General features: G+C 40.0%; 1 protein-coding gene across 1 annotated transcript; it reads right to left on the reverse strand.

Moving 5' to 3' along the window:
• Positions 1 to 126: 126 nt before the first annotated feature.
• Positions 127 to 15,162, reverse strand: LOC104596061 (uncharacterized). Its single transcript, XM_010257071.3, has 5 exons — positions 13,462 to 15,162; positions 2,778 to 2,836; positions 2,105 to 2,233; positions 1,268 to 1,403; positions 127 to 688 (listed from the first exon to the last, which is right to left on the reverse strand). The coding sequence occupies exons 1-5, from the start codon at positions 14,164 to 14,166 to the stop codon at positions 359 to 361; spliced, it is 1,359 nt and encodes a 452-aa protein (XP_010255373.1). The 5' UTR covers positions 14,167 to 15,162; the 3' UTR covers positions 127 to 358.
• Between the last annotated feature and the right edge of the window lie 238 nt (positions 15,163 to 15,400).

The raw sequence follows: 15,400 nt of genomic DNA on the forward strand, positions 1-15,400 counted from the left end.
TACCTTCCGGGAAGACGTTTGTTTTCCACAACCATTTTATGTGCAACCAAACACCAGAAAATAGCATATTTTATGAACATTATTCTTTTTTTCCTTCACAACCAAACAGAACCTAAGAGTCTCAAATTTTGAAAACCAATTACAATGAAAAAGATGCTAATGTGAATATAATTTACAATGGTTTCCATCCTCGTATGGAAACAGAACAGATCCATTTTACATACAAATGATACAACTGGCCTTCAGATCTTTTCTATTTTTTGACATCTAACAACAAAAAACATATCCAGAATGCCAACAAGAATAAATAAATGAAAGCTGTTTATGTTTTCCTTTCTCTGTTAAAACTTAAAACACATTATGGGCCATCACTTTGTGATTTCTTGAGCACCATCTGGCCAGTGTCGTCCTTCTCAAAAAGACGCCCAACCAATTCATCCCAGCTTTCCCTCGCCCTGATTTTTGTAGATGAACCCAATACAGAAGCTTCTCTGCTTGTCCCACTGGATTCATCCTGCTCCTCAAATGTTCCATAAGGAGAAGGAGAGTATGCATGGGGGACAGCCAACGTAACTGCTTTCTGCAGTGCAGCCTTGTACTCCTCTGTATGTTCCTTTGCAAGAGTCTCCTGCCGCTCCATTTTCTGCTTTGGTGGAATCCCCATAACTTGATCTTTCTCTAGCATTAACTAAGATACGGAGAAAGAATGCTTCAATCTCGACCAGAATTATAAAAAGAGAAGGAACAGTTCAGAAATATAAAAAGATAAACCAATTCTAATTTCAATCAATGGCCTCATCAGGTTCCTTCTCAATACTGTTAAAAGATATGCAATGTGACTGAGAGAAAAACAGGTGATTTCATTATAGGAAGGAGAACCACTAAAATCCGCTCAAAAAAACTTCTAACTAAATGAAAGTTGAGAATGAGTGAAGGTTCTGGAACTAGTGGATCACTTTGTTAGCCACCACAGGCCCAATGCAATTTGGGAGGGATTGGGTTGAACGTTGGTTAAATTCTGAAAGGACCTGACCCAAGAGACCAGGCCCAATGCAGTTTAGATTCTTCAATTGGGTATCCAACTTTCACCCCTAACAGTAGGAAGTTGGCACTTTACAACATACTTCTATTGAAAAAACTGAACTCTCTGACTTGAATCTAAGCTCCATACAAGAAAAAATCCGGAGGTGAAAACTTAGACCAACATGGACAAGATTTAAAATTTAGAGGGAGCTTGAATGCCAGAAACAAAAAGTTGAAATCTTACATTCAGTGCCCTCTGAGCTTCTCTTTCTATCCAAATGATTGTATGGTCTGATGTGGCAGTGCAAGAGAGGACTATGCGCTCAAATCTCCCATCCACTGGCACTGCTGTCCTCACAACTGGAGGAAATCTTCCCAACCTGCAACCAGAATACATACAAGAAGCAACTATCATGGTTGAAGCTTAATTTTCTCTACATCAAGATTTGACTCCACATAAGAGATCTAAATTTGGAGTTTTCGCAACTGATGAGATCCTATATGAAGGGCATGCCAATAAAATCGAGGAAATGTAGCATGGCCCACATTAATATGAATGGTTGGATCTCTCTACTCTCAGTTTAGGAATCCAGAAGGGTCAGTCTAGACTGTCCTATCCACACCCTGTAGTACACATGGCTCACCCATGCAAGGACCTGAATTACTTGCTCTCACAAATAAATAAACATGGATGTGCACATGCCAACATACCCACATTAAAAAGATTGGGAAAAAAGAGAACAGCAAGAAGGAAATTAAAATCTATACAATACAAGGATAGGTCTTTATATTGCTAACAAGAACAAGGGAAAAAATCAAGAATAATCAGTCAATGCTTCAGATCATTATGATAACCTGCTTGGGGCCATTTTTATTGGCCATTGTGACACCCATCCATTGAATGCTTGGATCCATGAGTTGATTGATCATGGAATTTTTCGTGGTAAAGGCACCATGAACCTTGACAACACTAGTTGTCATAATATATTTTTCTAAGATAAAAAAAAAATGTTAACTGGTTAAAGCTCAAAAAGCAGATCTCTGTCAATTTATACAATTACTTTTAATGTAGCTGACTAACCTGCAGAGCTTCCTCTCAACAATGTGATAAAGGCGACCAGGTGCATAAAGACGCCTTGGATCTTTAAGCATCTTTTCCTCTGGTATGCATGTATCTCCCATGCATCTTAGGCATAGCAAGCATGGTAAACTGTTTAGAAGGAAAATTAGACCTAACATAGTAATGGGAAAATCCAACAAATTTTCAGAAATTAGAGCTGACATTAGGGGAGCAATTTTTTCAACAAGCACACTATGGGCCTTAAATGGGGAATCATTCATTAATAGGACCAAAACTGATCCACCTCAATCTGAGTTAGCAATCTCAACTCAACTAAGCCTTGTCCCAACTATATGGCATAGCATAGATTAGGATGCTAATATTGGTAGTGGCAAAATTAGAAAGGATAGAATCAGAAATGAGAACATGCATTAGAAATCTCTAAGTACCATAATAGGTGATAAAATCACATAAACTAGAGTAAGATGGTTTGGTGCTGGAATGGAAAATATATAATCTACTATATCAGTACAGAGTAATTTGATCTAACCATGGTAGAAGGTTATATAATTTCCTTAAAATTGAGGAATTCCCTCGCATTTGAGCTCGACATCAAAAATAAATATTTAGAAATTACCAACTGAAGAAAGTACACATTTGGGAAAGGTGATAAAGACAACTTCCTCCCCATTACCAGAAAAGTGACTTGAAAATATCCTCCAAGGGTGTGGCTGTTCGAGGTAGGAAATCATCCTGGTTCATTATAGAAAATAATTGTTAGAACTTAAGCACATATAATAACCAGTATGAAGGAACAGATAAAACAACAGGAATATGCATAACACAAACTGGGGAAATAAAATCGGCACATTACAATCTCATCAAATTTACAGCCATTTTATTCTGAGATCGTGCATAGTGGAAATCAAATTAACAGAGTGGTTTGCTCTGCTTCTGTAGTATATTTCTTGGGGATAGGAATCCAGACAAGAAGAACAACTCCCAAGTCCAAGGCCATTTCACACCATCAACAAAAATGATGATCCATCTTTTCTAACACTTAAACTGAGGTTCAAACTTCATTTCTCCATTCAGACTGTGTATGGCCACAAGATTTCTTAAAGATATGGGATGACTGTATAAGAACATGCCATTCTTTTTTTTTTTTTTTTTGACAAAATATATCCTGAGAATCCATTGATCATAACAAACCCATACATACAAGTCTAAACAGAACAAGACCAAAGCCAGAAGCAATAAGCACTACTAAAAAAGCAACAAAGTTATCTCCTCTATATAGAGAATACTCACAAATTATTAAACTTTGATAGTATGAGCATATGACCTTGGAATTATGTAAGAGCATTTATCTATTCAACCGAGAGATCAAAAATCTGTTTTCACATGTACAATCTCTATTGACATTGAAGGGATTGAACACATGCAAGAGAGAAGAATGTGACTGATTAGGAAGGAAGATAAAATTTTCTTTCATTACAATATCCATCTTTTTTTTTAATTAAACAGCAATATCGCATGCTGGAGGGGGTTGGGGAACCTGAGATTTTCAAATAGAAACCATTAGCATTCTTAATCCCTTGTTGATAGGGGTGTCAATGGAATAGTTTTGAATTGGACCCTGTCCAAACCAAAATCAATTTGGACAGATTGGATGGACCAATAAGACATATTGAATTGGACCAGTCCAGACTTAATGGTCCAAAGTATTTATTGGATTGGATTGGACCTGTTCCATCCATAATGAATTTATATTGGATTGGGTTGGATTAAGACAATATCTGGTCCATTGATAGAAGATAAGAATATAGGTGTCAATGGTTTACCAAAAACAAAAAATATAGGTGTCAACGAACCAGATTTAGGTTAAAACCAATCTAAATTAAAACAAATTTGAACAGATTGGACGGTCCAGATATTGAATTGGACTGGCCCAAAACATTCATTGGATTGGATTGGACCTGGTCCATTTGTATTGGACTCATATTGGATTGGATCAGATTGGACCAAATCCAGTCCAATTGACACCCCTACTTGTTGACATGTTTTTGGCCCTATAGCAGTAGACCTAGAAATTCTATCTCATTCATCTGTTTGAGGGACAAGATTGCCCATAATGGGTGTCCTTCGCCAGTAGTGAACCCCCACAACCAGGAGATCCAGCTCTACCCAAACTAGAGTAGGTCAAATATACGAGTTTCACAGTGAGGTGAGTAGATGCCTTACAAATGAATTTACAGTGTAAAAATGCTATGTGAATGCCTGATAATGGAAATAAGTTCGTAACTTTGAATTACTATATTTGAGTTTCATGGAATAAATAATGGTAATCACCACAAAATGAAAACCCCAATAATTGTTTGTTGGGAAAGAACTATAAAACGATATAATGAAAGTATTTTATCATTTTTCTCGTTTTTAGTATCTCTCAATATGGATAAAATGCCTTTCATATTTGAATATTTGAAGAGATGCAAGCCTGTATATCTGGGGGCTTCAAATCCTACTAGGCAAGGATCTTCTGCCATGAGGAGGTTTTGATATCTCATATTCCTACCATCCATCTGACAGAGAATCATCTAGAATAGTAAGTCCTGTATGTTTTTGCTTACTCATAGGAGCCCTGTCTCCAAGACTCCAACACAAGTTGCACCTTTTTCCTATGAATAGCATCCCTCAAATTTCTTAAGTTTCTATTGAATTCCTTCAAATATATGATGATGAATCGATTTTTATTCTATACGGAAAAGAGCTAGCTGACCAACCAATGCAACCCATACATATACATGTATCCTCCTCAAATGGTTTTTCTTCCACTTGACCTCATTGAAATCACCATACTCCAATGTATGGATACCCGGTCTGTCATGTTCCTGTACTCTTTGGGGAGATGTATCTCTTTTGCAGAAAAATGTCTGCCCATGCAAAGTTAGATTGTTGTACAGCAATCTCCATGCATACAAGAAAAAAATGCCATTCAAAAGCCTCAACAAGTCTTCTCTACCCAAAGGTACAAAACCTTCATGTTCTAATGATCAGATAGTTTCATATTCATTTCTCTACTGAACTTTTAACTTCCCTATTCAAGCACACCAAAGATCCTAGACTTCCTTCTGGCAAGCTAATTAATTGGAAAATTTAAGTTTCATTTAGATAAACAGTTGTCAAGGCATCTAGGCAATTCTGGGCAACACTTAGGCGCCTAATCGCTTAGGCGATAAGAATTTTATAATATGTAACTTTTGGCTAGTTCCCCAGTTTTATATACCATTCGGCATGCATATTAATTGAAAATTAGAAATTCTCTTTATTAGTGTTATAATTCAGGTCTGCCTTAGAGTTCGGCCTGACTGAGTTCAGTTATGTAGAAGAAGAAAAAGTGATAAAGAAAGAGAGAAAGGGAGAAAAAGAGAAGAGAGAATTCTGGTTCGAACTGAAAGAGTCAACTTGACTTCTCCCAGTCGGCCAGTAAGTATTTATATTATTATTAAAACATAACTGAAAAGACCTATGTGCCCTTACTTAAGTTAAGAGCACATGTTTCAACACAACATTACAGATCAGCAACATCAATCAAGGTGTAAAGACAGAAATACCCCTACGCTAACACTCCCCCTCAAGCCTTTTGTAAATAAGTCAGCCCACTGATTTCCTGTATTAACATGAGTAGCGTCTAGCTCTCCATTCAGCACCTTCTCCCTCACAAAGTGACAGTCAACCTCAATGTGTTTGGTTCTTTCGTGAAACACTGGATTAGAGGAAATATGAACTGCAGCCTGATTATCACAATAGAGCTTCATTAGAGTGTTAATGTTGTACCCTACTTCCTGTAGAAGGTTCCTTAGCCACACTAATTCACAAGCGGTATGCGCCATAGCCCTATATTCTGCTTTTGCACTGCTTCTTGCCACAACCGTCTGCTTCTTACTTTTCCATGTCACCAAGTTACCTCCCAGAAACGTGCAATAGCCTGTAGTAGACCGCCTATCAGACATAGAACCGGCCCAATCAGCACCAGAATACCCTTCTATTTCAAGTTTTCCCCCACTCTTGTATATCAGACTGTGACCCGGGGCCCCTTTTAGATACTTCACAATTCTCAGAACCGCATTCCAATGAGGAACCAGAGGTTTTTGCATGAACTGGCTTACCACACTAACTGCAAATGAGATGTCTGGTCTGGTAATGGTTAGGTAGTTCAGTTTGCCCACAAATCGTCGGTATATGCCAGGGTCTTCAAACACTTCACCCATATCACTGCTTAGCTTGGTATTTGTGTCCATGGGTGTTTCAGCTAGTTTGGCACCCAACAAGCTTGTTTCTTCCAGCAAATCAAGCACATACTTCCTCTGGCACAGGTTAATCCCATACTTGGATCTCGCTACCTCTATCCCCAAGAAGTATTTCAGTTTACCTAGATCCTTTGTCTGAAAGTGATTCTGCAGATAAGTCTTCAGCCTGTCAATACCAATGTTATCATTCCCAGTAATAACAATATCATCTACATACACCACCAACAGTATTTTTCCTCCCAGAGTGTCATGACTAAATACAGAATGGTCAACTTTGCACTGTTTCATGCCAAACTTCTTTACCACCTCACTGAACCTACCAAACCATGCTCGAGGAGACTGTTTAAGCCCATATATAGCCTTCCTTAGTCTGCACACCTTACCATCCTCCCCCTGAGCAACAAATCCTAGAGGTTGCTCTGTAGACCTCCTCGAGTAAGTCACCATGCAAAAAGGCATTCTTGATATCAAGCTGATATAGTGGCCACTCATACATGGCTGCAAGAGAGATCACAACACGAACTAACCCTATCTTAGCAACCGGTGAGAAGGTCTCTGTGTAGTCAATGCCATAGGTTTGGGAGTACCCTTTTGCAACTAATCGCGCTTTCAGGCGTTCAACACTACCATCAGGCAGATACTTAACCGTATAAACCCACTTACAACCAACAGCTTGCTTCCCAGGAGGAAGAGCAGTGAGGTCCCAAGTATGATTGTGATGAAGGGCTGAGAGTTCTTCTTCCATGGCACGGCACCACCCTGGAGAGGCAAGGGCTTCCTAGACATCTTTAGGAACAATAACTGATGATAACAAGGTAACAAACTGGCGATGGGAAGCAGAAAGGTGAGTAAGAGAATCATAATTAGAAATGGGATGAAGGGTGCAAGTATGTTTACCTTTCCGCAAAGCAATGGGTAGATCAATCTCAGATGCTAAGTGGGGGTCTGGTGCCGGATCCGTCGACGGAGATGTAGCAGAAGGAGTAGTAGCTGGTGCACGTGGGCGATGTGTATACACATGACGGATAGGTGGGCGTTCAACAGGTGGTGGCACCGGAGGCAAGGATTTGGTCACGACTGGAACAAAGGGAGGAGGATCGACAACGGGAAGTGGAAGAGGAGGAGGTGATGAGGAGGAGGAAGCATCACCAGACCCCAAAAAGAACAGAGTAGACTCAAAGAAACTGACATCAGCACACACAAAGGATAGTCGAGAACCAGGATGGTAACACCTATACCCTTTCTGGGTCCGAGAATAGCCAAGGAAGATAAACTTGAGAGAACGGGCATCAAACTTGTCGTTCCCAGGACCCATATTATGGACAAAACAGACACACCCAAAAACTCTCGGCGTAAGAGGGAACGGAGACAAAGTGGGAAACAAGACCTGAAACGGAGACTGACCATCAAGGATGAACGTGGGCATCCGATTAATCAGAAAACAAGAGGTAAGCACTGCATCACTCCAAAAAGGTTTGGGAACATGCATGTGATGCATTAGGGATCTTGCTGTTTCAAGGAGATGGTGATTCTTTCTCTCAGCCACCCCGTTTTGTTGTGGGGTGTAGGTACACGAGGTCTGATGTATAATGCCGTGTTGGTCCAGGTATTCCTGAAATGATGAGGATAAATATTCGCGGCCATTATCAGAACAAAAAACTTTTATGTGGGTACCAAATTGGTTACGAATTTCAGCATAAAATTTTTGAAAAATGGTAAACAATTCACTTCTTTCTTTCATTAAATAGAGCCACGTCATCCTTGAAAAATCATCCACAAAAATGACAAAATATCTGTATCCATTATATGACATTAGTTTATAAGGACCCCAAACATCTGAATGAACTAAAGAAAAAGGACTCGACACACGATTATCAACCCTAGAACTAAAGGGAACACGATGGTGTTTCCCAAACTGACACGACTCACAATCCAAAACAGAAAGCTGACTCAAGGACGGAACCAAGGACTTCAAGACTTTGAGCGACGGATGACCAAATCAGCAGTGCCACGGAGAGGAGAAAGAGATGACTGAAGAGCTGTTGAAGTTCTACCACCACCACCGTCAAGATAATACAGTCCATCTGCTTCATGCCCTCCACCAATCTTCATCCCCGTCTTGAGATCCTGAAAGACACACAAAGAAGGATAAAAGGTAATGGAGCAGTTAAGTGATTTGGTCAGCTTACTAACAGACATAAGGTTAAAAGGCAATTTAGGAACATACAGAACTGATGAGAGGGATACAGGATCTAGGTCAATATTACCAACACCACAAATTGAGGATGTGGAACCATTAGCAAGGGTGACAGATTGTGATGTTCAGCAATGAGATAAGGAGGAAAACACACCTGGAGTTCCAATCATGTGATCGGAGGCTCCAGAGTCAATGATCCAGGGATTGGGTGTAGATGCCAGACAAGCCATACCTGAGTGAGCAAAAGTCGTCGTGTTCTGCTGTGATTGGATAAACCTCTCATATTCATCACGGGGAACACTCACCATCTCCTTCATGGGACCATCTGTGGATGTAGGAGGCAACTAGTCAGATGAATGATTCTCATGTCTAAAGCTGGAACTTAAGTCACCGGTCGCGGCATGATTGGCCCAAGTTGAGGGAGGACCATGTAAATCATAACAATAGTTGATGGTATGTCCATCATACCACAATAAGTGCACTTCCTCAGGCCTGAGCTACGTCCTCTACCACAGGCTCCCCCTAAATCTCTGCTCCCAGTACGACCACCACCACGATTATAAGTAGACCCACCATCGCCACTTCGGCCATATGCAAAACCACTACCAACACCACGGCCAGACTGAGCTCCCCGAGCTCCACCTCTACCACCACGGCCTCTCGATGCAGCAAAGGCAGATCTATCTGAGATATTAGAGTTCTCAGTAGATCCGATAGAAATCCTCCGAAGTCGAGCAAATACCTCTTCTAGGGACGGAAGAGCTGATCCCCCTAATATCTGAGCCCGTACTGGTTCATATTCAGACTTTAGTCCCACCAAAAATCTAGTCACATCAAATTGCTCTCTCTGTTGTTGCTGAATCTTGACATTAGAAGTGAGAGGATGATAGACATTCAACTCATTACATATGTTCCTCATGTTGGCATAGTACTCCTCAAGACTCTGATTGCCCTGTTGCAGATTAAAGTACTCTTGATAAAGCTGATAAACTCTGGTTGTATTGTCCTGCCCCGAATACAATTTCTTCGCATGGTCCCACACATCTTTGGCAGTATCAAGGAACATGAAGTTCACACTAATCCTGGGTTCCATACTGTTCCACAACCATGTGATGATCTGAGCGTCCTCTTGCTCCCAGTCTTCATACTCGTGAGAGTCAGAGGAGGGTTTCTCCTCTCTGATGTGTTTTACCTTCTTCTTTGCCTTCAGAAAGACTTGAACGGATTTAGCCCAAGGCACATAATTCTCTCCATTTAACTTAATGGAGGTCATCTGAACATTCAGGTAGTCTGTAGGCACCATCACACTAGGTTTATAATCATTATTGTCTCCCATTATGTTATCACCAATTCTGCACACTTGCTGAATTCTGTTATCACTGAGATCTGCACACTACACACCACTAGGTCACACCTGTCACACTGATTGCAGCACTAATTGTTGCTGGAATGTGTGCTCTTTACACCACAAACCCTAAATTACACCTGTCACACTGATTTCAGCACTTGTTGTTGCTGAAAAGTGTGCTCACACCACAAACCCTACTCCTACAACTACTTGAAATCTCACCACTATATGATCATATCTCTTCCTTCAAAATGCACAAAGAAACCAGCATAAACCCTAGCACTTACTGGCCGAAACCCTAGCAAATGGTCTGAAACACACCTCCTATTTAATCCATAACAGATATCACGCACTGAAATCTCTTACCTTATCGTTGAAGTAACACCCATGCGAGCAGGAGAACAGTCCACACACAACAACCACACACAGTTCGGCTCTCTATTCTTCCTCTACTAGGAGAGGGCGATCTCAAAAATCACAGCAACCAACCACATATGACCTGACTGGAGGCATAGAGACCCCCAAGGGAAGAGGGCAATCACTCCTTTTCAGCCCTTTCCCTTATCTCCAATCGAACACAGAAAAAAAGAGGAAAACCCTAGATAGGATGCGCAGAGAATGAACCCTAGGCAAGCAGAAATCTAGGCAGATTTAACCTAGCTCTGATACCATGTTATAATTCAGGTTTGCCTTAGAGTTCGGCCTGACTGAGTTCAGTTATGTAGAAGAAGAAAAAGTGATAAAGAAAGAGAGAAAGGGAGAAAAAGAGAAGAGAGAATTCTGGTTCGAACTGAAAGAGTCAACTTGACTTCTCCCAATCGGCCAGTAAGTATTTATATTATTATTAAAACATAACTGAAAAGACCTACGTGCCCTTACTTAAGTTAAGAGCACATGTTTCAACACAACATTACAAATCAGCAACATCAATCAAGGTATAAAGAGAAATACCCCTACGCTAACAATTAGAAACATTAAATTTTCTATAAAAATGTGGCAAATCATCATATCTAAAAGACAAAATCTTTTAAATATCTTAATTTCATTATTTCAAAAATAATGATACTATAATAAGTATTTAATAGAGCAATTTCATATCAATTAGCAACTAAAGAAGGTTAACTTTATATGATAAAAAATCAAGATGGAAAATAACATAGAAAAAAAAGGACACAGTTGCTACTTTATTTAATTGAAGAGATAGAGAGGGGGGAGAATAGAGGGAAAACAACTCTATCACTTCTATTATTCCTTTATTTTTTCTTTCTTCTCTCCTCAAAACCTTTGATCTTTTAAATTTCAATAGTAAAACATCAAAACAAAATATAAATGATATATAGTATATAACAAAAGGTATTCACACTTATTTATAAGATGCATGAATATAAATGAAATTTTAATAAGGTGCCCGCCTTGTCATTTTTGCCGCCTAGGCGGGTGCCTAATTGCCATAAGTCAAGGCGTCTGGGTGAGGCAACCAGCCAAGGGCGCCTAGTCACCTAGGCAACGCCTTGGCAATCATATAATAAACTTTATGTGGCAACTTTGTTGCGTTTAGGAAAAGAAACGCTACCTAGGTTTAGTAAACAATGGCAATTGCTTAGTACAATGGTAAAATCTTGGGCGACAAGCTTGGGAACAGAGTTTTATCTAAGAACAGCTACTTTGTGTAAAAAAAATGCCTATTGTTAGGTCCATAACCAGTTCACTTCTCTCAAGACCACCTGGATAGCTGGAACCAACATTGGGTAATGACCCCCTTTATATAGGTTTGGTAAACAAAAATTGATTCAATGATTTTTTGAACCAATGCAATAAAAAATGCCAGAACACAGAAGCCAAAAAGAAAAGGCTATAAGTTGTTGTGAGGAAGTGCTTCTGCTCTTGTGCTTAGGGATGTAACTTGGGTTGGGGTGGGTTGTGAATTTGTTAAATTTTCAATGGGCCCAAACCCTAACCCAAGCCCGATATATTTGAAATTCTTCAAGTGTGTCAACCTGACTTGCAAACCTACTTGTGGTTCAGGAAACACAAAGGCTGCAGCATGAAATATTTTTCAGGAGACTCATGCCCATGATCCTCTATTTATTTCTAAAAGACAGATGATGTCAAGGTTGACATCTTATCATCTTCTAGCGAAATGACCATAGCTAGAATTCTCACTCTAGCAGTAGTAGGCTTCCAGCATAAAGGATGCAACAACCTTATCTAGAAATCTCACTCTAGCAATGGACTCCCTGCATGATGGATGCAACAAACAAGTTTCTTCAACTGATGAATGGCATTCAGCAAGAAGTTTTTGTATGTTTCTCCAAACAATTCTTCTTTCATGGAAAAGCAACAACAAAGAAAAGACAAAAAGGGCTCAAAGCTAGTGATTATGAAAAGGATCTACGTTCGTACTAATTCTATTATTGATGCTTCCTCATCCAACATTGATAAGTTTCTTCAATTGACCAATGACATTCAGCAAGAAGTTTTTGTAGGTTTCTCTAAATGTTTCTTCTTTTATGCAAAAGTAACAGCCCAGAAAGGGTTCAAAGCTAGTGATATATGAAAAGGATCCATGTTTGTAACTGTACTAGTTCTATTATTGCATGCATCTTCATCCAAGACGGATTAGTTTCTTCAACTGATGGATAACATTCAGCAAGAAGTTTTTGTAAGTTTCTCTAAACAATTCTTCTTTCATGGAAAAGCAACAACCAAGAAAGGGCTCAAAGCTAGCATCACAATTCATAAATGAAAAGGATTCATGTTTGTACTAGTTACTATTATTGCATGCCTTCTCATCCAACATTGATAGCTCCAAATTGAAACTTATATGTTTCCCCATAGAAAACATAATCATCAGCCTGGGCCATAGTCCAGATGTATGTATAGGGAGTGAGTATGCTAGTTGGTTTGTTTATTGAAGAAGGCTCAATGGCATGAAATCTTCCATGTAGAGAATTGGTTGGCCCGCATATCAATGGGTCAAACTTGAACCTAAAAACCATTGCCATGTTTTCACAGTAAAGCTGTCAAACAAATTAAATCTAGAAATGTTAAAACTTTAAACAGATGGTAATTTGTGTGAAACGCTAATAAAAACTGGGGTACAGGGCTGATGTGGACAGGAAGATCGGATGAGTGCCCAATCCATAGAGACCCTACTTGATGGATGGGTTGGATAAGCCACATCATGCTTCCACATGGCAGAAATATGACATATTGTGTAGGGAACCTGCTACTTAACCCGAGTAGGATCCTTTTTCCACTGTCTGTGTCTAATTCTGTGTGTAACTGTGGCTTTATTATTTAAACATGTCTTCTAGATCAAATTCCACAAATGATCAGAAAAATGCATAGATATATTTACACGGAAACGTCAAAAAATCCACAGACATGAGACATGACTACTTTTTCCTAAAAAAGTTGTGTTATTTTATCTTTTTCCTTTTCCTTTTTGGGTCCAAATATCTCCCAACTTTCATTACAAAGCGACAAAGCATAGCCAACAAGAAGAAGACCATAAACTTGCCTGGAGCACAACAGAGTTGATGATATCTGCATATCTCACAGCCAAATTCAGTGACACACACCTTGCAGGAGCAATTGCATAGCATCTGATCCTCCTCCTGTCTATGTCCCCCAATCTGTCCCGATTCTGCGCCACCACCATTACTAACAACGCAGCCACCCCTGACCCAAAAGAATGTCCAGCGAACGTCAATTTATAGTTGGAATACTTCTCGACCAATTCTCTCAGAAGCTCACACTCTGCATCAAGAACAAACCCAGCTGCCTTCAAGAGTCCATTATGGACATAGCCACCATCAAATTTCCTCTGTCCAAGCTTGTTGTCGAGCAGAACTGCATAATCGCTCTCCTTCGCCAAATTAAGGCCCCTGAAGGATAAGACAATATCCGCGTGATCATGATCAAGGTAGATAGCATAAGGTGGGGCACGGCCATTGGTGTCTTTGTAAGTCCTCCGCACGATTACCCAGTCAGGGTTGATGCCATACCCACCAGGGGGAGCCCAGAGCGGATGCCGGAGGTCCTCTTCATAGACGGCGAGAATTAGGCGGCAGAGGCGTGGGACAGGTTCAAATTCCTCGGCGGTGGCAAGGCCCCAATTCTCACTGTCATGGCCCGCGGTGTAGAGGCATCGCTTCCACGCCCAACGAGCACAGGCAAGGCAGTAGACGCATTCAAGGATTGGGAGACCGCAAAGGATCGACATGGATGTCTAAGAACCCATCATTTCAACAGATATTACGGAGCGAGGCTCGATGTAATCGTGCAAGAATTGAAGGGTTTAGGAAACTAAGTATTTTATCTTCCCTCCTCCATACCTTCTTAGAAGATGAAAATCATCATCCTTCACGGATGGATAAAGAATTCAGTTGCCAGTTGGCTACTAAAAGAGATGAGCTGATGAGCTCCAGAACCAGTACGTGTTTTTCTCTTTCTTTTTTCCAATTTTTTTTGGTAATCGAGGCCACAACGCTTAGCAAATTAACAGAATGCGCAGTCGAGATTACTCACCAGAACAGAGGATGGGATCTATAGTTCGTGAACTTCTAGTGTCGTAGTATACAAAACAATAACGTCAGGTGGTCTCTGACGAAGAACAACAAAATGAGTATCTCCAGACTCCAGTAGCTGAAGAAAGGATTATAGGCACTGCAAATAGATCTTAAGACTAGAAATGGTGGGATTTCGAAAATCAAATTGAATTGTTTTATATCTGTAGAAGGGACAAGGGTTGAACAGCTAACTAAGATAGGCAAATACAAATACAGGCACAAAGATGATCAACGAGGAATGGGAGAAGAGACTGCGAAAAGAAATGAAATACAGTCGCAGATGATCAGCGAGACATGGTCTTGAGTACTGGAACAAGAATTGATTGCATTAAGACCAGGGTTTTCTGAGCATGAAATGATGAAAACACTCAAACAGTACAGACTCGGGAGAAGACAAGACAGTATCGATCGACTAGCGCGAAGCTACAATTTGCGGGTTTTCTTTAGTGAGCTTTGATGATAAATTGAGGAAAAACAGTTGAAACAGGAAGACGGATTAAGAATAGAGGGAGAAGAAACCAGAAGACTTATTAAGAAAAGAAAACCAGTAGGAGACGAAGGCGATCCGCCAGTCAAAGGGCTCAAATCAAAACTACGCGACCCGTTGCCCTGGTAGCTGGCGTCCCGCGCCATCGCCGCGCTACTACTCTTAGATTCTAGTAAACCTGCAAGATTATAAATATCAGGGAAAATTCTCTATTACTATCCTTTGGGCCTACCTATCTATCGTTAATCAATTTAGTTTAGGATCTATCGTTAAGAAGTCGTTAAGTTAAAGTTACTTTTGAAAGTACACAAATGCTCTTTGTATATATCTAATTTTTATCAACCATTCAAATGTATAAAAAAAATGAGCAATCCCAAATTATTGCCTCTTTTATTAAAGAA

The sequence above is a fragment of the Nelumbo nucifera genome, chromosome 1 (assembly GCF_055504915.1).
Source record: "Nelumbo nucifera cultivar China Antique chromosome 1, China Antique-T2T, whole genome shotgun sequence".
Classification (NCBI taxonomy): Eukaryota; Viridiplantae; Streptophyta; class Magnoliopsida; order Proteales; family Nelumbonaceae; genus Nelumbo; species Nelumbo nucifera.

Coding starts and splice junctions, on each gene's coding strand:
- LOC104596061 (XM_010257071.3), bottom strand. CDS start 14,166: ATGTCGATCCTTTGCGGTCTCCCAATCCTTGAATGCGTCTACTGCCTT. Junction 2,837..13,461: donor TCAACTCTGTTGTGCTCCAG/GCAAGTTTATGG, acceptor ATAATGAACCAG/GATGATTTCCTACCTCGAAC. Junction 2,234..2,777: donor ATTTTCAAGTCACTTTTCTG/GTAATGGGGAGG, acceptor CCTTCTAAACAG/TTTACCATGCTTGCTATGCC.